This window comes from Urocitellus parryii, chromosome 1, assembly GCF_045843805.1.
Source record: "Urocitellus parryii isolate mUroPar1 chromosome 1, mUroPar1.hap1, whole genome shotgun sequence".
NCBI classification, from domain to species: Eukaryota; Metazoa; Chordata; class Mammalia; order Rodentia; family Sciuridae; genus Urocitellus; species Urocitellus parryii.
In genome coordinates, this window is record NC_135531.1 from 50,913,268 (window position 1) to 50,939,424 (window position 26,157).

General features: G+C 32.8%; 1 protein-coding gene across 1 annotated transcript in view; it reads right to left on the reverse strand.

Moving 5' to 3' along the window:
• The window catches only part of LOC113184231 (snake venom 5'-nucleotidase-like), a 51,802-nt gene extending 26,136 nt beyond the window's left edge, over positions 1-25,666 (reverse strand). Inside the window, exons 1-3 of the mRNA XM_026390871.2 lie at positions 25,506-25,666; positions 8,988-9,139; positions 380-960 (exon numbers count right to left, since the gene is read on the reverse strand). Coding sequence (XP_026246656.2) covers positions 380-960; positions 8,988-9,139; positions 25,506-25,666 — 894 coding nt within the window. The remainder of the gene's footprint in view (positions 1-379; positions 961-8,987; positions 9,140-25,505) is intronic.
• Between the last annotated feature and the right edge of the window lie 491 nt (positions 25,667-26,157).

Consider the following 26,157-nt stretch of genomic DNA (forward strand, 5'->3'; position numbering starts at 1 on the left):
TCACCTGTAATTTTGTTAACCCGGTGCTTCTTTGAGAAGTAATCCCTTCATTAAAAAATAAATTCTTGCAGAATTAAATACAGAAAAGTGTTTTCATAGTGATTGATAAATAAGTCTAAACACTGAAGCCAATCTAAATTCCTGTTATATTTATAAAAATTCCTGTTATACTTATAAAATTCCTGTTATATACTTATAAAGCCAAAATAAAATATAAGTGGATCATGAAAGTCCAAATCTAATAAAGCAAAAACTACTGTTTATTATTATGAAGAAGATGCCATCTACAGTATTGGTTATTTACTAATTACATACTATTATTTTGCACTACTGTCCATGTGATCAGTCTGTTCTTAAATAATATAAGCAATTCGCATACCTGTATGTTCTGAGTAAAATCTTTTACTATTGCTTTAATATGTGAATCTTCTTCCAGGTAACTCAAAATGTCCACTTTCTCAAATACATATTGAAAAGATGCACCAAAGAGTCTTATATCTATTTTTGTCAAGGTTTTAAAATCAGATCCACTTTTGACAATCCAAGTTTCATTCACCTTCCTGATTCCATAATCATGGTCATGGCCTCCTAGAATCAAATTGACCCCTTCTGCTCGTTGGGCAAGTCTGGTATCATTTCCCCATTTCATATGAGTCATTGCAATAACAAGATCTGCTCCTTCTTCTCTAAGTTCTATTGCTATTTCATTAGCAACTTCAACATAATCTTTATAATTTACATTTGACTTATTAACAGTAGCCAAGGTATCTAGCCAATCTTCTTCAACTAATCCCATTAACCCAATTTTTATATTGTTCCAGTGAATGATTTTTTTCACTGTACCATGTCCAAGAGGTTCAGAAGTAAATCTGTCATAGACATTACTGAGAAACCATGTAAAATGCATTTGTTTCATGTATTCTTCCAAAATATCCACACCAAAATCAAACTCATGGTTTCCTATAAAGAAAAACAAAATGTTTTTTGTTATTTCATTTTCATATTTAATTATTGTAGTTCTCCAAACAATAGAATTTTCAACACCTGCAAGACTATGTGTTAAGAGCAAGCATTTTATCACATACTACATTGAATTACTCCAACTTCCATTTACATATGATAAGTTTTAGAGGCCTTCATTTTACAGATTTTTTGCAATTCAGATAGCATTGTATTATCAAAAAATCCTTTTTTAATTTTTATTTTGTTCTTTTTATTTATACATGACAGTAAAATCTATTTTGATATATTTACACAAACACTGAATATATCTCATTCTAATTAGGATCCCAGTCTTGTAGAGATAAATGTTGAGATTCACTGTGGTATATTCATATATATACATGAGAAAGCCATGTTAGATTCATTCCAATGCTTTTCCTATTCCTATTAAGAAGGAGGGACTTTTGCTGCCTTCTAGGTAATTTATTTTGCAACACATTACTTTCACAGTTGTAAATAACTTATGTACTGTAACATCACTTTCAGTTATGTGTAAAGAAATAAATTAATTAATTAAGGTGCAAAAAAAAGAAGGAGGGAAAAGAAGCCTTACAATATGGGGGAAATACAATGGTATAATTAATCCTAGGTTAATAATATGCAAATTTGAAATTTTAGTGAGTCTAAGCACACTTACCTACTTCAAAAGGATTCTAATTTCTCATAGAAAATTTAAAATAACACCATTTAAATTTTAAATAATAATATTTAAATAATAAATATTTTAGCACCCCTAAAAATGAAATACTTAGGTATAAATCTAACAAAATATGTATACAGTCAACATGAGGAAAGAAATAAGAGAACTAAATAAATGGAGATATACTGAATATTCATGGAAAGACTCAATATTGCCAAGATACTAGTTCTTCCCAAATTGATCTATGGGTTCAATAAGATCCTAATAAAAATCCCAATCAAAAGAAATTATTTTGTGGATATCAGAAAATTTATTCTAAAGTTTATATGGAGCATGAAAAGACCCAGAATAGCCAACAAAACAGTGAGAAGACTGACACAAGTTGACTTTAAGACTTATTACATGGGGCTGTAGCTATAGCTCAGTGGTAGAGCACTTGACTAGCACTTGTTAGGCACTGTGTTCAATCTTCAGCACCACATAAAAATAAAATGTATAAAATAAAGATATTGTGTCCATCAACTTAAAAAAGACTTGCTACATGCAGTATTCAAGACAGGTGATTGGTGAAAAAAAAAGACAAATGTATCAAAAGAACAAAAAAAGAGTTGTAAAAAAAGATTCACACTAATACAATAGATGAATCTTTGACAAAAGGAGCAAAGACAACAACAGAATAGTCTTTTCAACAAATGTTGCTGAAAAAACTGAACATTCACATGCAAAAAAATAAGTCTAGAACAGATTCTTTACTACAGTTAATTAAAATGGAATGCAGACCTACAGTTCAAATGCAGAAAGTGTAAAACTCTTAAAATTAAGATAATACAGGAGAAACTCTAAATGACCATGAATTTGGCAATGACTCTTTAAGAAACAAAATTAAAGGCAAAAAAAGATGGATAAGCTGGACTTCATTAAAATAAACATTTCTCTTCTGAAAAAGACACTGTCAAGACAATGAAAAGATAACACAAAGATTGGGGGGAAAATCTGTGAAAAACATATCTGATAAAGGTTTGCTAGCCAAAATCTATAAAGAACTCTTAAAATTCAACAATAAGAAAAAAACAACCTAAATAAAAATGAGTCAAAGTCTTTAACAGGTCAGAAAACACATGACAAAATGCAATATACTGTATGTCATCACACAGATACAAATTATGTCAGTATTACTACAAACCTATTAACATAAGCAAAATCCAGAAAACTACCACCACCAAATTCTGACAAAGACATAGAACAAATAATTCATTCACTGTTTTGGGGAATGAAAGATGATATGGCCATTTCTAAAGATAGTTTTTCAAGGTTTTTAATTTTTTTTAGTTGTAGAAGAACACAACATGTTTATATTGTTTATTAACTTTTATGTGGTGCTGAGGATCGAACCCAGTGCCTCACACATGCTAGGCAAATGCTCTACCGACTGAGCTACAACCCCAGCCCAGTTTTGCAGGGTTTTTTTACAACACATTTTCACCATATGACCCAGCAATCATACATTTCATATTCATTCAAAAGAGTTGAAAATTTATATCTACATAAACACCTGAAAAACAGCTATTTTATAACTGTCAAAACCTGGAATCAATCAAGATGTTTTTCATGTATAACACCTAACAAAAAATAAGTGATCCAAACAAAAATTGGAAAATTAACACTTCTCAAAAAAAGTAGTACAAATATCCAAAATAAATATAATGTAAGTGAAAAAAAAATATAAACAAATAAAATACATGAAAAAACTACATTGAGATTTCATCTCACCCATTAGAATGGCTATTATCAAAAAGGCAAAAACCAACAAATGCTGACAAATATGTGGGAAAAAATGAACTTTTATAAACTATTGATGGAAACATAAATTAGTATAGCCACTATAAAAAGAATACAAAGTTTCCCCCAAAAGCTAAAAATATGCCAATCATAGGATCTAGCTATACCATACCTGAGCATATATCTGAAGGAAACAAAGTCAGCATACAAAAGAAATACCTACAGTGATCATAATAGCCAAGATATGCAATCATCCCAGGTGCCCATAAACAGTTGAATGAATAAAGAAAATATGGTACATATATACAATGGAGTATTACTTAGCAATAAAGAAGGAAATCCTGTCATTTCCAAGAAAATGAGCAGAATGGGAAAACATCATGTTAAGTGAAATAACACAGACACAGAAAAACAGTATACCGGGGAAGGGGGAAAGATGACCTGAAAGTTGAGATATCATTAGGGTTTGGGAAAAGGGGGTCTGAAGGAGAGAGAAAAGCAGAGTGAATGGGAGAGGTAGAAGGGAGAGTAGACATAATGCATAATATATGCATGTGAAAAATGACACAGGGGAGAAAGGCAATATGTCAATCAATGGAAGGGTAACTGATGTGATACAGCAATTTGTATACGGGGTAAAAGCGGGAGTTCATAATCCACTTGAATCAAACCGTGTAATATGATGTATTAAGAACTATGTAATGTTATGAACGACCAATAAAAAAAAAAAAGAAAAATGACACAGGGGATCCCATTAATTTGCACAATTAATGTGCAAATTTATTAATAATTTTAATAAAAAGAAAAGAGGATGACCTTCAGTAGGTAAATGAGTAGATAAAGCATATTACATCCAGACAGTAGATTATTAAATCATCAAGCCATTAAAATATATGGGAGCTGGGTGTGGTGGCTCACGCCTGTAATCCCAGTGGCTAGGGAGGCTGAGGCAGGAGGATCTCAAGTTCAAAGCCAGCCTCAGCAATTTAGCAAAGCTCTAAGCAACTTAGCAAGATCTTGCCTCAAAATAAAAAATAAAAAGGGCTGAGGATTTAGTTCAGTGATAAAATGCTCCTGGGTCCAATCCCCGAAACCAAAAGAGGGTGGGGGAAGCAATATAGGATATAGAAAAATTAAATGTTTACTATTAAGCAAAAGATGCCTATCTAGAAAGGTTACATACTATAATGTATGTACATACGAGAAAATGCAAAACTGCAGATAAAGGAAAAAGATTGGTGATTACCATGGATTATAGGGGAAGGAAGGATGAATTAGGCAAAACAGAAGATTTTTTAAGGCAGTGAAATTATTTTATGATACTATAAAGATATATATATAAGTCATTATAAATCTGCCCAATCTCATAGAACATACAGCACCAAGAATGAACCCTAATGTTAATTATGGATTCTGGGTGACAAAAATATGTCAACGTAGGTTCATCAACTATAACAAATATACCACTCTGAATGACAATGCTGATAATGGAAGAAATTATACATATGCAAGAGAAGGAGATAAATGGCAAATCTCTGTATCTTCTTCTCAATTTTGCTGTGAACCTAAAACAGCTCTAAAACATAAAGTGTATTTAAAAAGAGAAAAACAAGATATACAGTAAAGACAGGTAAAGTCTAGTAGTTTTCTATAAATATCACAATTTCATTTATTATAAGTACACTCACTTAGAAGATAGTTAAAGATAGTGGCATGTAATATCTCCCATTCTTATTTAAGGCATAAATATTGAAACTGCATTGAACTATTTAAAACTGTATAACTTAATTCTGAACCATTTGTATTGTATTGAACCTTATTATATTAACACAAATTAATACTGAACTATATAAGACTGTGTAATTTATGAAGCAACTTGGGGTAATCTCATGTCCTTAAAAACAATGCAAATAAATATCTTCACTCATATACTAAAGAACTATTATTGAGCAACTCCAACATGCCAGACACTACTGTTGGTGTTAAAAATACAGCAAATAAAAGAACAGAAAAAAAATTCTACTCTCATTGAATGAGGCAGACAAACAAAGAATAATTAAGCAAAATGTTAGAAACTAATAATTGCTTTGGGAAAAAAGTAAAACAAGAAAGGCAGATCAAACACAAAAGTAAAGGGTGTAATTTTAAATAGGGTCCTCAGAGAAGGCAACTCTGGGTAGATATTTAAGCAAGAAAACCCAACCATGTAAATAACTGAAAGAAGAGTTTATCAGAAAGAGAGAACAGCAAAAGCACAGAATTTATATTAAGAATACACCAGTAGTGATTGAGAAATATAAGACTGACAGAACAGTGCCAGCAAAGTAAGTTGAATGACAAGGCAATATTATGTGAATCCCAAAAGTAATGGAATGCTAGATCATATCAGGTCCTGATTGGCCTGTGAAGACTTGATTTTACTTTGACTAACTTCAGGAGACATTGGAGTTTTTTATAGAAAAAGGACATTATCTGACATTTCAAAATGTCAGATGGTGGATGGTGTGATGAGAATAATCTATGGGAAGGCAAAAGCAGAACTAGGAAACCATTTTCTGGTAATAATCCAAAAAAGAAATAAAGGTGCTTAAACCAGGGTGATAGAGTGGATAGGACAAAGTGAATAGATTCTGAACATGTTTCAAAAACAGAACCAGTAGGATCAGCTAGAAAACTGGTTTGAGGCTGCTAAGAGAATGACACCTAAGATGTTTTTACCTAATAGATACAAGGATGAAGAAGATGGAGTTGTATTAACTAAGAAAGCACAACTACAGAGGAGAATATTTTGTTGGGGAATGAGGGGTTAATTTCAGACCTATTCAATATCCAAGTCAAGATGTCAATTAAGCAGTTAGTTAAGAAGATCCAGAGTTGAGGCAAGCAATCCAGATCAAATATATGATTTTGGAGTCAGCAAACAAATAGGATTTGAAGTCAGTGATGAGAACACCAAGAGAGTGAATATAGACAGAGAAAAGGAACAATAAATTATTCTAATAGGCAATTAATATCCACACTATTTAAAGAACCCAAAACACAAAACACCAAAAAAACAAATAACCCAATCAATAAATGGGAAAATAATCAAAACAAACATTTCTTAAAAGAAGAAATACAAATGGCCAACAAATATATGAAAAAATGTTCAATATCCCTAGCACTCTGAGAAATGCAAATCAAAATTATACTGAGATTCCACCTCACTCCACTTAGAATGGCATCAAGAATATAAATAATTAATGCTGGTGAAGATGTTGGTGGGACTTCAAACTAGTACAACCACATTGAAAAGTAGTATGGAAATTCCCCAAAAGACAAAGATTGGGACCACCATATGGCCCAACTACCCCATTCCTTGGTATTTATACAAAAGAACTAAAAGCATACTAAAATGGTACATATATTCCAATGTTTACAGTAGCACAATTCATAATATTCAAGTTACAGAACCAGCCTAGGTGTCTCTCAATAGATGAAAATGTGTTCTATGTACAATGGAGCTTCACTTATACATAAAGAAGAACAAAATTGTGTCATTTGCTGATAAATGAATGGAACTGGAAAACATCATGCTAAGTGAAATAACCAGACTCAGAAAGTCAAGGGTCAAATATTTTCTCTCATATGTGGAAGCAAGAGAGCAAAAAAGAAGAAATAAGAAAGGTATCTCTCATTAAAACAGAGGGAAGACCAACAGCATAGAGGAGAGGCATCTAGAGCAAGGGAAGAACAGAGGGCATAGTGAAGTACTAGGGAACAAAATCTACCAAATTATGCTACGTCTATAAATAAATATATCACAATGAATCCTGTTTTTATATATAATTATAATGCCTAATTTTAAAAAAATAATAAGAGAAGGAAGACCAGTAGGGTAGAGGAATGGTGTCAGGTGGAGGGAGGAAGGGAGGTAAAGAGGAGGGGCTGAGGAATGAGAGTCATCAAAATATAACTTGTACAGGTTTAAAAATGGCATGATTAATTCCTCTATTATATGTATAATTATAATGCACCAATAAAACACTTTAAAGTCATGCAAATAAAAAAACTATAAAAAGTTTCTCAAATTCTGGGAAACACTTTAAAAATACTCAGTTAACTGTTTGATTGCTATTCCAACCAACAATTCTGTTTCATTTATTTTTTATTTAAATTAAATGCAACTATATATCCTGAATAATTCCCATACTTAAGAGAACATTATAACTTTTCCTAATAAAGTCATATTATAATGTAATACATAAAATAGGATGTAGAGTCCTTAAAATATATTTACAATGCATTTCAAAGGGGTGATTATGATGGAAATATTCAGTAGACTCCTCTATATTTATTCTCTACCTTTTACTATCCTACTCTAGGTTTAGGTAGTCCAGCTTCTACCGACTTCATTAGCTGGCTCCTTTATCTGCCAGCTTCCTATTAGATCAAACCAATGATAGACACAGAAATTTGAGAACTGATTAAGAAAGCAAACAGGGTATATATTCCCTAGATTTCTTCCTTCTTCTTCAGTCATTTCAGAATGGCTGATAATAGTTTACTGAAGGTCATGTAATCTAGCAACTAACCTTTTCACAGAACTCCTTCCTTCCCTTTTTAAGGCTTAGATATGCCTCTCTATGCTAAACTCCATACTATCATTAACATAAACAAAATGTAAGCAATGTGTGTAATTTTAAACTTTCTAGCAGCCACATTTAAAAAAGAAATAGGTAAAAGAAATTTAATATATATTTATTTATTTATCATAATATTCCAATGTATTTTAGCATGAGATCAATACAAAAAAAGATTGAGATATTTTACATTCTTCCGTTTTCAGTCTTAAAAACCCAGTATGTATATTAAACTTACAGTACACCTCAATTGAACTAGCCACATTTAAGGAAATGTCACAAAATGTTAACATAAAATTATGGCATTATGAGTGATTATTTACCATGTCTTGGTACTTTCTATACTCTCAAAATTGCACTAAATTCATTAAAAATAATTTAAAGTGTCAAAACAAACTGCATATAATACTTAGCAAAACTAATAAGCTGAATATAACCAACAAGTTTGTTTTGCCTTATTAGAATAGAAACCACCCAAAAAGTCTATAAAAAGAACACTGAAATCAACCAACTATAGATTTGTGTTACAAACAATTCAAATAAACTAAAAATAACACCACTTATGGAAAATCTGTACGTTCTTCAGAGAGGGAGTCAAACACTATACAGCCCAGACTGTACTGCTAGTACAATGGTTTTCAACAATCATAGTTTCCTCTTTCATATTCAAGCCCAGGCCCAGCTAACTCAAAATTCATGATCTTAAGTACTCTGATAATATTTTTTTTTACTTTTGAACAAGCACAATTAAAAATATTATCATATAAAGTCAAATCCAGGTTTGATTACAAATTTTCATATTTACTGAACAGTCCTGATAACTGGCTCTGTCTTAGTGCCTATAAACTGATAAACAGAGTTATTTAACTCCTGTTCCATAAAATATTCTAGAAGCAGTATGTAAATTAGATTTCAAGTAATAAAAAAGGTTTACAAATACTTACCAAAAACTGCAAAATGTACTCCCAATTCATTTAATATAGGAATCATATGCTTTCCTTTTGTTATTGTACTTAAAACTGAAGGATTTAAGCAGTCACCACTAAAAATCAAGAGTGGATTCAAGAAATCAAACTTTTTCACAGCTGTTGCAAATCTAAAAAAAAAGTTATATGCTATAATTTCATATCTTTGTCAAAAAGAAACAAACATCTTAAACAGCAACACGGTTTTCCTTTAAATTAAAATAAAAACCAAAATATGAAAACACAACAATTTTTAATTAGATCACTTCCTATAACCAACATACCTCACCTTTTAGCATAGTTGCATTCTAAAAAATTAAAACACAAATTTCTTAAATCATTTTCCATTTACATGAGATATAACTCAAAAGATACTTAAAATTATGTGAAATGGATTAAAAGAGCACACTTTAAAGTACATAGCAAAACAAACTTTGCTAAACATACAAATCCTTAAGTATAAATTAAATCCCCTGGGGACCAGATGAAAGGAGGTTTATCTAATGTTTAACTAAATTTTTTAAATTAAATTTATTGCATGAAGTTTGATATAAGAGAATGCCTCTTTCCATTCTTATAATCTAATGTTCCAATGGTAAACAAATTCCTCAAGACTCATTACTGTATACTTCCTTCATCCAATGCATCCCTTTGCTTTCACTGAAATCTGAACTTTCCCTGAGGACTGTAGTTACTTTACTAAACTTGTCCTCTCTAGTGGCCACTGCCCATTTTCTGACTTCCACAATAAACAGAATAGGGAGTGAGGAGAAGAGAGCAAAAAGAGGCATTCCCCAAAACTAATTTTAGACTGGACAAAACTTCCCTTTTAAGCCTCAAGTTATCTAAATCTACCACTTGCTGTGCCAGCAAGTCCCGACATATTCAGTAACAGCACTCACTTCAAGAACTGGCCTTAGATTATGAAAAATCTATGTACATGATTCTGATCTTTTTTTTTTTTACATAACGAAAACCAAAATTTATCTCCCCACATTCATGTAGTTCTACCTTTCCTTTTTCTCCATATTTTGCCATTCTTTTTGTGACATTAACACCTTGAAGAGGCTCTTCTACTTCAATAACTATCTCTAGTCCACTACATAAACTCATTGTTGTGGCCACATCTGCAATTTAAAAAATCCTTTTAAAGATGTACCTGATTCCTACATGTCTTTCCAGCCTTATCTCCTCTTTGAAAATGCACTCTAGCCCCAGGGACTATAGAAAATCTCTCTCAAACTTTTATTTCAAAGTACTATTCCTTCATAACCAGAATACCCTTTCCCAACCAAATTCAGGAAAGTCATCCTTCTCATTTTAAAGTTTGTGAGCTCTGGGAAATATCTTTGGCATATGAAAAATACCAGCATCATTGTTCTTGCACTTACTTATTTTTGATAAAGGTTACTCAAGGCCAGTATTGCAATACCATGATGCTTGATCTGATAACTACTTTAGCAACAAAATAAAGGTAAGCAGTACATAAAGCATGGATATGCTGGACAAAGAGACAATTCAAGCCCTGAAGCAGAACAGTATGAGATTTCTTCAAGCTACACAGAATGGAATACAACTTAAAAATATGAATAATTTATTCCTGGAAGCTTCTATTTAATATTTTCAGACCATTGTTGACTGGGTAATTGGAACCACAGAAAGCTAAATCATGCTTGGTCAGGGGGAGCAGGGAAACTAGCATACATTCCTGTTTCAAAATTTATTCACTCACATTGTCCCAGTTATAGTCTATATTATATGATTTCCAAATCAAAATCTCAGACTAGTCACCAAGTATTATACTACAAAATATATAAGGAATACTACCTAAATTTAAGATTAAACTATCTAGTAAAGGACTTAGTGAGGCTTCTGCTCTCAAGCAGGATGTAGAAATTTTGGCAGACTACATTCCCATTTCAAAAACAAATAATAATTTTGAAAACGTCAAAGAACTAAGGGAGTAAAAAGAATTAAATGACTTGAAATTCCATAAAGTTGAAAACCTCTAAGAGATAAGCAATTTATCACTGACTGGGGGATATCTGTCAATTATGGATGAATGACATTATGAGTATAAAAGATGCAGAAAGGTTAAACAGAAAATAAAGTCTAACATATACAACATTCAAGTAGTTAGAATCCAAAGAGGAGAAGAAAAAGAGTCTGTATCAGAATATTTAAAGAGCTATTATCCATAATTCCTCAAGTTGATTTAAAAAGAACCCACTAACATGTTCAAGAACCTCAGGGAAGCAAAGAAAGATATGAAGAAAAAACTACCTTAGCACATCATAATCAACCTGCTTAGAAAACAAACATAAAAAACTTAAAAGTAGAGCAGGGTTAGTAGGGTGATTGTGGTGATGGTATACAACATTACTGATACCTGACATTACAACATAAATTTTGGAGGCCATAAGACATTATAAAAAGTATTGGGAAAAATATCTGCTAATCTAAAATCTTATGGTCAACGAGGAATGATTTAAAAATGAATGAAACATGGACATTTATAGACAAAAAGAAAATTTATTGCCATTGAATCTGTATTACCAGAAATATTACAGAAAATTATTCAGGTTGACAAAATGATTCCAGGTAAATGCAACTGAACAATACACATAGAAATGAAGAGCACTGGAAAAGGTAGATATGTAATTTTATTTTATTTATTTTTGATAGTGAGGATTGAACACATAGACACTTCACCACTAAGCTACATCCCCAACTCTTTTTATTTTGAAACAGTGTCTCTAAATTGCTTAGGGTCTTGCTAAGTTGTGGAGGCTGTCCTCAAATTTGCAATCCTCCTACCTCACCCTCCCAGGTCATTGGGATTACAGGTATGCACCATCCTGACTGGCTATAATTTTTTAACTGACTATTCAAATGAAAAATATTAATAATGTCATGTATAAATGAAACTAAAAGAGGTACACATAAACACTAGGAGGAAGATAATTAAAGTACTATAAGTTTCATACAACGTTCAGGAAGTAACAGAAGATTAATAAGTTAAATAACAAATGAAGGATATATACATGTAAATGGACTAAACAGTCCCATTAAATAAAAGAGATAAAAAGATTAAGTGAAAAAACCCTACAATTATCTACTTGCAAGAGATACATTGTAACTCAACTCAAAGTGGATCAAGGACCCTGGCATTAGACCAGATACCCTGTGCATAGTAGAAGGAAAAACAGGCCCAACTCTCCATCATATCAGCTCAGGAACAGACTTCCTCAATAAGACTCCTAAAACACAAGAAGTAAAATCAAGAATGGGATGGCATCAAACTAAAAAAACTTCTTCAGAGCAAAGGAATCAAGAACATGAACAGAGACTCTACAGAATTGGAGAATATCTATCACCTGCACCTCAGATAGAGCATTAATCTCCAGTATAGAGCATTAATTTCCAGTATATATAAAGAACTCAAAAAATTTAACACCGAAAACACAAATAACCCAATCTATAAATGGGCATAGGAACTGAACAGGGACTTCACAGAAGAAACATGGATAGTCAAAAAAATATGAAAAATGTTCAACATCTCTAGAAATTAAAGAAATGCAAATTAAAACTACACTAAGGTTTCATCTTACTCCAGTCAGAATAGCAATTACAAACAATACAAGTAACAATAAATGTTAGTGAGGATGTGGGGGAAAAGCTTCACTCATACATTGCTGGTAGGAATGCAGCCTGGTACAACTACTCTGGAAAGCAGTATGGAGATTCCTCAGAAAACTTGGAATGGAACCACAATTTGACCTAGTTATTCCACTCTTCAGCTTTTACCCAAAGGACTTGAAACCAGCATACTACAGTGACACAGCTACATCAATGTTTATAGCAGCTCAATTCACAATAGCCATGCTATGGAACCAACCTAGATGCCCTTTAACAGATAAATGGATAAAGAAAATGTGGTAAGTACACACAACGAAATACTATTCAGCCATAAAGAAGACTGAAATCATGGCATTTGCTAGTAAATGGATGGAGCTGGAGAATATCATGCTAAGTGAAATAAGCCACTCCCCCAAACCAAAGGTCAAAGGTTCTCTCTGATATGTAGATGTGAACCCAAACAAGGGAGGATAAGTAGAGGAAGTATAGAAATTCATGAGATTAGGTTAAGGGAAATGAAGGAAAATGAGGAAGTATGAGAATAGGAAAGACAATATAATGAATCGGACATAACTTTCTTATGCTCATATATGAATACACGACCAGTGTAACTCCACATCATGTTCAACAATGGGTTCAAAATTATAATGTGTTGCACCCCATGTATTATGTCTATCATATATAGTTAAAAACAAAAAATAAAAAAATGAAGGAATAAGAATTTCAAAAATCAATAAAATAAAAACTATGTGCAAAAGAGATGCATTTTAAATATAACACTATCAAAAGTTGAAAACTTGTAAATAATATACTATATAAACACTAACCAAAAGAACACTGATATAGCTATATATATATATATAAGGAAAAGATAGAACTTAAGAAATATTACTGCAAGTACTACTACAGATTAAAAGGTATACTATTTTTAGCTATTAAAGTGTTTATTCAGCAGAAAAATATAAAATACATTTGTATGCAATCAATAACACTGCCTCAAGAAGGATAAAACAAAAGTTGACAAAAATAAAAGGAAAAAATGAAGAAATTCATTATCTTATCAATTTAAAAAAATACTTTTCTCAGTGTCTGATAGAATAACCAAATGAAAAGTCTGATAAAGATACAAAATATTTGAAAAACATGATTAACCAACTTGACAAAATTCACATACAGAAGACTATACACAATAACACAATATGCCTGTTGGAGGGAATATGAATTTTAAAAAAAACATATGCTAGATCTAATAAGTATTCAAGTTCTATAACATAAAGAATATTCTCCCTTACCTTAATGAAATTAAAGAAGCACTCAATAACAAAAGATAAGTAGAAAAGTTCTATATATTTAGAAATTAGGCAACACAAATCTAAGTAAGTTATGGGTCTAATTAAAAAATCACACTGGAATTCTGCAATGAATGATAATGGAAATAAAACACCTTACAGCTTGTGAAATAGAACTAATATGGTATTAGTAATTTATAGTTCAACATGCATATACTAGAAAAGCAGAAAAATTTTTAAATATGTAATCAAGTTTCAACCTCCAGGCAAGTTAGAAAACAAAGACCAAATTAAGCTGAAATAAACTAGAAAAAAGAGTGAAAACAAAAATACAATAAATAAAAAAGTCAATCAAGCTAGAATTTAATTCATAGAAAAGAATTCATAAAATAAATATGCTATAGAAAAACTGAGAAAAATTAAATTATCAATAACAGAAATAAATAAACATTAACACAGATTCTATAAATTTTAAGACGATAAAAAAGAAAATATTAAAAATACCCCTGGTAGGGGGATAAGAATATGTCTTGGTGGTACAGTGTCTTCCTGGCATGCAGGAGGCCCTGAGTTCTATATCAGCATCACACACACACACCACACACACACACACACACACCCCACCCCTCCTGTCAATTAGTTGGAAAATTCACACAAAACAAATTCCTTGAAAAATATAACAAAATCAATACAAAGTTGTAAAAATCTGAATTTTCCTGTCTATTAAAGAAACTGAAACCTTAATTTAGAACTTTTCAGCAATAACAAAACTCCAGTCCTATATTTCCACTGGAGAATTCTTCCAAGCACTTTTAAGAGGAAAATCTATTATTCTTAAACAAATTCTTCCAGAGAAGAGAAAAGGAGTAAGATTTTCCAACTAATTTTATACGGTCAGAATCATCTTGATACCAAAGCCTGAAAAACATAAGAAGATTATAAGAAAATATCACTTATGAAGACAGTCACATAATTCTTAAACAAAATGTTAGCAGACTGTATTAAGTAATATGTAAGAAGAGTAAGACATTATAACCAAGTAGGGTTTATTCCAGGAATGCAAGGATAGTTGAACATAAAAGCAAAACATAAGTATTACATTAAGGATAAAAATCATTGATTTTCCTGCACCTATCTAAAAAACATACAAAAAAAGTATCGAATTTCAGTATCGTTTCATGGGAAAAAATAATCATCAAACTAGGAATATGAATGTTTTAGGTAGAAAATCTTTTTTTAGAAATTCACTACATAAATTTCAACATAAAATTTATATGTAAGTGCAAAAGTTCTAGAATAGAGAAGCAAACATTGAATAACAAGTAAACTAAAGGACTTACTCAGTTGAGCATCAAGACTTACGTTACGATAAAGCTATGGTAATTAAGATAGTAAAGTATTATCTTAGATGAAAGAGAACAAAGTAGACACACACATAGTCACTTGATTTGCTACAGAAACACTTCTTTTCAGTGTGGGAAAAGACAGCTTTTTCAATTAACAAGACTAGATCTAAATATACAAATAGTGCAAGTATACACATATAAATAGAATTATTAAAAATATATGCTACAAGAGCAAAATTTTACCCCTAACTCAAAAAACACATAATATTACTTCAAGGTGGATCACAAATTTAATCTAAGAACCAAAACAATAAATTATTTAGAAGAAACTATAGAACATCATCTTCATAATTTTGGAGCAAAGACTTCTTAAGACGAGAAAAACATAAATCACAAAAGAATGTATTGATAAATTTAGTTTAAATTAATAACATGTACTTATCAAAATACACCATTAGAATAGTAAAAAGGCAAATACTGACTACAGAATATATCGTTAAAGCACATTCAACAACAGAATAATATCCAAAATATATTAACTACTCTTACAAATCAATTTTTAAAAAGGCAGGCAACTATATTTTTTTTTAAAAATTTTAAGCCTTAACTAAAGAACAAATGCAACTGGCCAATAAACATAAGAAAAAAATGCTCAATATCATCACTTAACAAGAAATGCAAATTAAGCCCACATGGTATATCTATACATATAACTACACACCTACCGCAATGGTAAAATTAAAAAGACAATAAAAATGGCAAGAATACAAAGCAATTAAAACTCTCATACATTTCTGATGGACACATAAGTTGGTAAAACTATTTTGGGAAGATGTTTGGCAGCATCTACTAAAACTATACATATGTCTGTATGTGACATTAAAATTCCATTCCTGGGCATACACCCAACAGAAATGAATTCGGTCCACCAAATTATTATACAAGAATGCTGATGGTAGTGATTTCATAAAAGCAAATGTAAGAAAACAATCTAAATGCCCTTCAACATTACAATAGATAAATAAATTGTGCTGTATTCACAGTTAGAATACAACTCAACAATAAATGGAACAAATTATTGTTTCATACAATATGGATGAATCTCAATGCTAAGCAAAAGCAGCCAAACACAAATGATGCATGCTGTACAATCTTAAGGGGTAGAGAAAAGATAGTAGTGACTGGAAAGGGCATGAAGAAGTCATGTACTGTGCTGGAAATACTTCTTATCTACATGATTACATTAGTAAAAATTAAGTAAGTTCTACCCTTAAGATTTGTATTCTTCAGTATACTAAATACCTCCCTTTTTAATATTGGAAAAACATTTGAAAATAATACATATGCACTATACAAGACAGTAAAGAAAAAATTATTAGTATAAAAATTGACCAGTACAGGAGTTCAGATGACCCTAAGGACAGCTATATTTAAGATGGACAGTAAAAGCCATAGGATTTGGTCCAAATCTCAGGAATCATCTAAGTAAAAAAGAATAAAAATATGAGCAAGATTATAAAATTTAAAAGTACAAGCCATATGTGATGATTAGTGTTAAGTATTCCAGCAGTTCCTAAAGTATTTCTTCAGACCAGAAGCAATCAGTATCACTTGGAAACAATGGAAATTCAAATTCTTATGTCCCCTTCTCAGATGCTAGGGTCAGGCACAGAAATGTGTTTTAAAAATCCCTCTGGGAAACTCTAATAAATGCAAAATTTGAGAATCAATGTTATAAAATACAGTGAAAAAAGAAAAAAATCTATAAAAATAGGTCACAATTACAGTCTTACACTTTGGAAAGGCCATGTAAATTATTTGGGATAAGGTTAATATACTAAATGAGAGATCAAAGTTATGAGAAAGAGGTGTTCTGGAGAAAAGCTGATAAGTTTGATATTAGACACAGAATGTACTACTCAAGGAAACATCAAAGTGGGTTTTCTCAACAGGCAGACAAAAATATAGGACTGAAAAGAGGTTGAGGCTAGATTATAAATCTAGGAATAGAATATGTGAAGTTGTAAATGCCAGAATTTACAAATGGCAATACACTACTAGGTCTTAGAGAAACAAAATTAATATAAATAGATCTTGCCACTGCAAATTTACAATCTAAATTAGAAGTTCTCAAATTTTTCAGTCAAGAACCTTTACATACTTTAAAAAATAATTAAGAAGCCAAAAAGCCTTTTTATATGGGTGATAGCTGCTATTACTTACCATCTCAGAAATAAATATATATATATATATATATATATATATATATATATATATTTGTTAATTTATTTAAATACCAATAAATCCAGTACATGTATATTTTTAATGAATACATTTTCAAACACATACACAAAAAGAGTAGACTTCTGCAAATTTCCAGGGACATCTGGAGTCTCATATCTGCTGCTGCATTAACTCTACTGAAATAGGTTGCTTTGGTTGAAGAATATGAAGAAATTTGGTCTCACACAAGTAACTGGAAAAGTCTTTCAATAAACTTTCCAGATAACTGTGGGTGTTCTTCTTTGATACTACACCAAAACTCAGTAAAACAGTTTCTCAACAATTGTTTTCAATGTGATATTTCAAACCATTTATGAATCAACTTTTCAAACTCAATATACTCATGAAAAAATGAGAGTGAACAAGGCAAAGAACATCTATTAAGACTATTATGAAAATAGTTTTGGCTATGAGGTTTACATAAAAGGATCTCATAGAGATTTGTAAGCCTCCCTGGGCTGTTTTGAGAACTGCCTATTTACATTTGCAATACAAGTAATAGCTCAAAACTTCAAAGTGAACAAGCACAAGTTCTCTATATTTTGTCTAATTAGTTCCTATTCACCCTATAACCCACCCCCAAAAGAAACATTACCAAACCCCTCTCCAACTAAGGAGGTGCCCTATTAGACATTATCACTGCCCTTATTATGTGATCACTTTACTTCTGTTTATGAGGATTTCTGTTTTGGTCTGCCTAATTCTAGTCTATATATGTTCCATGATGGCTATGGTTATGGTAATTATGTCTAGTTATGTTCATATCTATAAATCTAGCATCTCTCCTCTCCATAAGGTCTATTTTCAATACAGCAGAATGCTACTTTTAAAATCTGATAGTTTATATCATTCCTCTACTCATAACTTCCAGTGGATTCCCAGTTTATTTAAGGTGAAAACCAAAATTGTCAATATGACACTACATCTACGATGTGATTTATGCTAACTCTGTAATCTCATCTTCTACTAATATCCCTTTGCTTTCTCAGCTCCAGCCAGTTGCCTCCTGATGGTCATGAAACCCAATAAGCACATTTTCATCTCAGAACTTTTGCTCTTGCAATTTCTTCAACCTGTAACACTCCTCATAGACAACCAAATGTCTCATAGTACCTCATTTTACTCACATTTCACCTCAAGTGACACCCAATCCATGAGACCCCATCATATTAGCATTTTTATAAAATAGTAGCCATCCCCAATCTCAAATTCATACTTCCTATTCTGCTTATCCTGTATTATTTCCATTTATTACCATCTGATAAAATACATGCTTTCTTCTTTTATCTTACTCCCAACTAAAACACAAGCACTTATCAGGGCTGGATTTTTTTTCTCTTCTGTTCCCTGCTATATCATCACTGTCTAAAACATTCCCTATATGGTTCATTTTATTGAGTTATATTATTAATAACCCATACACCAGGTATTCCATACCTGATAAATGGTATGCTTTCAATTAATATTTGTTGAACCAAATAAATATTAAATAAATCTCTACTTCAGTAAGCAGAGAAGTGAGCAATGGAACTGAAGACTAACTTTCAGACACACAAACATTTAAGGAAGAGAAGTCATGACATCTTGCTAATCTTATAACCAAAGTCAAAATGGTCCAGAAATTCCATCAATCTAAATACACACAAATTCTTTCTGCAACTTCTTAGTTACAATTATGGACAGAATATTCCCAGAAAAGCCAACCGCACAAGAATATTCATTAAATGAGTTCTGATTTCTTTTTATCATCAGAATGATCCAGAAATCAGATGAGTACTTTCATTTGTTCCTTCAAAGGCAGTCACTAATGTGGTCTATTTTCTAGTATCTCAGTATGGTCTCCAAGTTTCATACCTCTGATACCAAAGATTTTGCTGATCCAAATCTCTTGAACTCTACCAAAGACACTAACATTTTCCTTAGTATAAAAAGTATGTATATGAATAGTAGGTTTAATAAAAGGCACAAGTTTTGGGGCTGGGGATGTGGCTCAGCGGTAGCGCGCTCGCCTGGCATGTGTACGGCCTGGGTTCGATCCTCAGCACCACATACCAACAAAGATGTTGTGTCCGCCGAGAACTAAAAAATAAATATTAAAAATTCTCTCTCTCTCTCACTCTCTCTTTAAAAAAATTTAAAAAATAAAAGGCACGAGATAAAACTACTAAGAGCTTGTACTGAACTGCATAACACATACAAAGAATGTATTTCCCAAATCCAATTCTGCTGTCAGACGTATATTGTTTTTAAGCCCTCAAAAGTCAATCCATGGTTTTTCTTTAGGCTTCCATAAAAATTGAAAGGAAACCTATTAAAAATTAATAACATCCATTTTCTGAGAAACAGCTTTTTAGTTTGAATCCATCCCATTTATTGATTCTTGATTTTACTTCTTGTGCTTTAGAAGTCTTTAAAAAGTCGGGAAGTAAGCAGACATGAAGGTGATTTGGGCATACTTTATTTTCTATTAGGCTCAGGGTCTCTGTTTTAATGCCCAAGTCTTTGATCCACTTTGAGTTGATTTTTGTGGGGGGTGAGAGAGGGAGGTTTAATTTCATTTTGCTACATACAGATTTCCAGTTTTCTCAGCACCACTTGTTGAATAGGGTATTTTTTCTCCAACGTATGTTTTCAGCACCTTTGTCTAGCATGAGATAAACATATTTATGTGGTGTTGTCTCTGTGTCTTCTATTGTGTACCATTGGTCTACATGTCTATTTTGGTGTCAATACCATGCTGTTTTTGTTACTATTGCTCTGTAGTATAGTCTAAAGTTTGGTAATGGGATGTCTCCTGCTTCATTATTCTTGCTAAGAATTGCCTTGGCTAATCCGGGTCTCTTATGTTTCCACATTAATTTTATGATTGCTTCTTCTAGCTCTAAGAAGAATATCATTGAAATTTTAATAGGAATTGCATCAAATTTCTATAACAGTTTTGGGAGTATGGCCATTTGGGCAATATTAATTCTGCCTATCCGAGAACATGGGAGGTCTTTCCATCTTCTAAGGTTTTCTTCAATTTCTTTGTTTAGTGTTCTGTAGTTCTCATCGTAGAGGTCTTTCACATCATTTGTTAGATTGATTCCCATGTATTTTTTTTAGGTTATTGTGAATGTGGTAGCTTTTCTAATTTATCTTTGCAACAAAGGAAACACTAAATAACATAAAGAGACAGCCTACAAAACTGGAAAAAATCTGCATCTCCACCTGCACCTCAGATAGAGCATTAATCTCCAGGATATATAAAGAAATGCAAATCAAAACTAAGATTTCATCTCACTGCTGTCAGAATAGTAATCATCAAGAATACAGGCAACAATAAATGTTGGCAAGGATGTGGTGAAAAAGGTACACTCATACATTGATGATGGAACTTCAAATTGGTGAAAGCACTATGGAAAACAGTGTGGAGATTCCTCAGAAAATTGGAAATGGAACCACTATTTGTCCCAGCTATCCCACTCCCTGGTTTATACACAAAGGACTTAAAATTAGCATACTATAGTGACGCAGCTACATCAATGTTTATAGCAGCTCAATTCACAATAGGTAGACTATGGAACCAACCTAGGTGTCCTTCAATAGATGAATGGATAAAGAAAATGTGGTATATATACTCAATGGAATATTACTCAGCTTTAAATAGGAGTGAAATTATGGCATTTGCCAGTAAATGGTTGGAGGTAGAGAATATCATGCTAAGTGAAATAAGCCAATACCACAAAACCCAAAGCCAATTTTTTTCTCTAATATGCAGATGCTAATTCACAATAAGGCAAAGGGCAAAAAGGAAAAATAGTGTTACCTTAGATTAGGTAACGGTAAGTGATGGGAGGGGAGAGCAGAGGATGTGGGGATACTAGATAGTAGAATGAAACATGTATGTATATATATGACATATATATATATATATATATATAGACAGATAGATATACATGTATATATATATATATATATGATTCTGCAACATGCATACTCTGAAAAATGAGAAATTATATCTCACCTATGTATGATGTATAGGAGTACATAAATGCATTCTACTGTCATGTATAACTAATTAAAACAAATTAAAAATTTAAAAAAAGAACTCAAAAAACTATAAACACCAAAAAAAACAAACAAACCAATCAACATATTGGCTAATACTGAACAGACATCACAGAAGAAATACAATCAATCAACACATGATAAAATGTTCATCTCTCGCAATTAGAGAAATGCAAATCAAATTAATCTAAGATTTCATCTCACTCCAGTCAGAATGGCAATTATCAAGAATATAAGTAATAATAAGTATTGGCAAGGATGTGGAGGAAAAGCTTTAAATTGGTACAACTGCAAATTGGTACAACCACTATGGAACAAACCAAGTTTTCCTCAGAAAATGGAATATTACTCAGCCTTAAAGAAGAATGAAATTATGGCATTTTCAGGCAAATGGATGGATTTGGAGAATATCACGGTAAACAAAATTAGCCAAACCCAAAAACCAGAGGCTGAATGTCTTCTTGATAAGTGGATGTTGATCCATAAAGGGGGTGGTAGGGAAGGGACTTTGAATTGGACAGAGAGGAGTGAGGAGAGGGAAGGGGGTGTAGGGGATGGGAAGGACAATGGAATGGGATGGACGTCATTATCCTATATACATGTATGATTACACTACTAGTGCAACTCTGCACCATACACAGCTAGAGGAATGACAAGTTGTGCTTCATTTATGTACAACTGTCAAAATGCATTCTACTCTCATGTATAACTGATTACAACAAATTAAAAAATAAAAATTAATGACATTCATGAATGTCATTAGAATATTTATTAGAGGTTAAATTATGTTCCCAAAAATGTTATGGTGAAGTCCTAATCCCCAGTATCTATAAGTATAATGGAACCTCATTTGGAAACAGATTCTTTGCAGATATAATTAAGATAACATGAGATGATTAGGGTGGACCCTGATTCAATGACTAGTTTCCTTACAGGACAAGGGAAATTTGGGCACAGATACATAGAGGGAGAATACCATGTGAAGACAGACTAGAGACTGGAGTAATATATTTGTAATCCAAGGAATATCAAGGATTCCTGGCCTTTGCCAGAAAGTAGGTAGAAGCATGGAACAGATTCTACCACAAAAGCCCTTAAAGAAACCAATTCTTCCAACACCTTGATTTCAGATTTCCAGTATCCAAAGCTGCGAGAGAGAGAGAGAGAGAAAAAAACTTTTATTATTGAAAACAACCCATTTTGTGGTATTTTGATACATCAATCCTAGGAAACTAATGCAATACTGATATAAATAAATGAATAAATAAAAATAAGGAAAACACAAATCTTCCATTAAGAAGTTCTACAAATAATTTGAAGTTGATATTTCACCCGTTAGGTTAGAAAGCATTAACTCCCCATTTCTTAAATGTGAGCTGCACATAGTCACTTCTTTCAAGTACAGCACGAAAATTCTGAGGGGAAAGAGTAGCTTTAGAGTAGCGAAACCTGACAAAGATCAATATTGACAATGATAAATCATGTTGGTAATATGTACCCCTGGGAAAAAATTATGAAAATGTGACTTTATTTCTATGTTCTATGGTAAAATCTTAAGCAAAATACCAGACAAATCTCAAATAAATGATATACTACAAAACACCTCACAAGTACTCCTCAAAATTGTCAAAGTTATTATAAACAAAGAGGTTTAATACAATTGCCACAGCCAAAAACAGCCCAAGGAGTCAGGAACAACAAATGTAATGTGGTATCCTGTATGGGATCCTAAAACACAAAAAGAACATCATGAAAAATTGCAGATATGAGAATGAAGTATGGATATTGGTTAGTAACAACTATCAAATTTGATTCACTAATTGTAACAAATAACACTAATGTACTCATGTAAAATGTAAGTAATGGGGAATATGCAAAATTTTGTACTATGTTCATAATTTTTGTGAAAATCTAAAATAGCTTAAAACATTTATAAAAAATAAATGACCAACAAAAAAATAGAATTCAGTTCATTAACCACCACCACCATGGTCAGATTAAATTAAAAACTCACATTCAGAACCATTTTATCAGTTCAATTGTACCAGCATGTCCCATCCTCCTCCATTAAAAAGTAGTACCCACTTTGTACCAGACATTAATGTGGGTACTGAGAAAAACAAGATGATAAAAACAAAGTTCCTGCTGAGTAGTTCACATTCTCATATAAATTCATAAATCTTAAAGACCAGGGCATATGCAGTTTCCTACCTGATCCTCAGTATGATTCCAATTATACATCCTATGGTGACTTGGAATGGACAATTTTGACTAAAAACACAGGCAGACTGTAAGCACTGGTGAAGGAAGAAACTAGCCTACCCCTATGAAGGAACACTGAGTAGGCCTCTAAATGGCTTGTACTACAACAAATGAACTTCTCTACAGAGAAGATGTAGAATTTCAAGAATAGTATTTTCTTCCCAATTCACAGAAGAGCCACATACATGCAAAAGAACTTGGGGAGGGGGATTAAAATACTGGAAAGATAAATACTACTATTCACTTCTACTTACCTACTCAAAAATTAACATTTATTATTGACTCAAATTAACATTTCCTTTCCAACACCAATTCCCAAAAAACTAGACACTCGTTCAGAAATAGTTTAATGCTCTTGTTACTCAATATTAAACAAAACATTGGTAGATTCCTCCATTTTCTTCTACTTAAACCCTAATGTTTCCCTTTCTGTGTGTATGCATGTACATATACATGTTCTTTAACATGTCATTAACTACTGTCTTGTTTATTGTACCTGCTATCTTCCGAATCCATCTGTTCCTTTTGATTCTTACTGCCAAACCTGACTTAATAACTATATTCATACAAAGAGCCTCAGTGATTTCTCCTTTTAATAGATTTTCTAACCTTTTATATCCAAAATCCCCCTTACTATTTCCAAGATACCTCTTGGATCATGTTACTAACACCTTTTTGATCATCTACAAAAACCAAGACTAGTTCTCCAATTGCTAACCAAACATTCAACATTTTATATGACCCCATGTTTTATATCCCATGCTCCTTTAGATTAGTGCCACACTGCCTTACCTTAGCACCCATTTGATTTCCCCATTTACTCTTTTTCATCTTTGAATTACTGAGAGCAATTAGATGGCATGGAGCCCAACCTCACTTTATAACAAATAAATTAAGGAAAATAAAGTTCAGAGAGAAGGTTTAAGTGACTTGCCTTATATTACCCAAGCAGGAAAATAAATCAAACTTATAAAAACCTAGGTTCCCTAAGCTGCAATTCCTAATTGTTCTCACCTAATTCACATTCTACCAGTCTTTAAATTCCTGTCAAATGTCGTCCTGTCTTGATCATTCTAGAGCCACTAGTTTGTAGCTGTCTTGGCAAAAGATGAAGGAAAGATATGTTTAAAAAATGTAGGTTCCTGACAATTAGTAGTTAATAGACATCTGACAATTTTATAATACAGAGAAGGGGGAAATTATTAATTGCTTAGAACAGGCTAAACACTGTGATAGCTGCTTTCCATAAATCACCTCAGTTAATCTTGAGGAGAAATAAAACAATTCTCTCTTTACAAACGCTGAAATAGGTTCAATAAGCCCTGTTCCAAGATCATAAAAATAGTGGAAAAGTTGTGTCCAGATCCAGGGTTGGATTAAAAACAAGGGCACATTTCAAGACAGGGTTTCAGATACCAGACCCAGCGTTTTTCACCTTAGTCCTGCTACTACCTGCTGGCTTGGAAACCATCCCATTACTAGCTAGAGCAAGCATGGAGCTGAAGCTCACACAAGAGGGTCTTTGCCAGGGAAGCCCTGCCAGCTTCCCGGCGTTCTTGATGGGTTTCGGAGGCCACATATCCCGCTTAACCCCCCCAGAATCTGATGGGGGAAGATGGCGGCCACACCTAGCAGCGCCTCCTACAGGCTCCTCTGGACTCGGGTCCACGTCGTACACGTCGTTGAAATGAAGGATGGTCAAGTCGCAGGGACTGATGTCTCCTGGGCAAGAAGACGGCTCTGGGGACTGAGGCAGTGCCACCAGGGGAGCCTCCTCTGCAGCCTCCATTCCCTAGAGAAAGGAACCACTCCGGCTCTCTCAGCTTCGACGTCCCCTCGACAAAAGGTGCGGGTGCGCCTGCGCAAAAGTATCACGTGGATGCCGTAGCGTGTGTGTGTGTGTGTGTGTGTGTGTGTGTGTGTGTGTGTGTGTGTGTGCGCGCGCACTACAGCGTGCTTTGCCGCCTTGCGCTGGCCCTCTGCGACCTTGGATCACCGAGGTGGTGCGCTGTGGCTCGCCGACTGTTGAGGACCTAACGGAAACCCAGGTGCCTTTTGTTTCCTCTTTCACAGGATGCAGCAAAAAGGGATTCAGACCAGCGGAACTCATGGCTCTGGGAGTGTAGTCACAGTTCGTTTCTGTAGAATTTTATAGTTTCAACATTTTTAACTCTGATCCTTATAAAGATTCTGACCTCTTGACAGGGACATAGCGGGCTATTTTTCAAGGACTCTTTAAAAGTAAAACCTTTTCTGCAACTAAATACGTAGTTCCTCCAG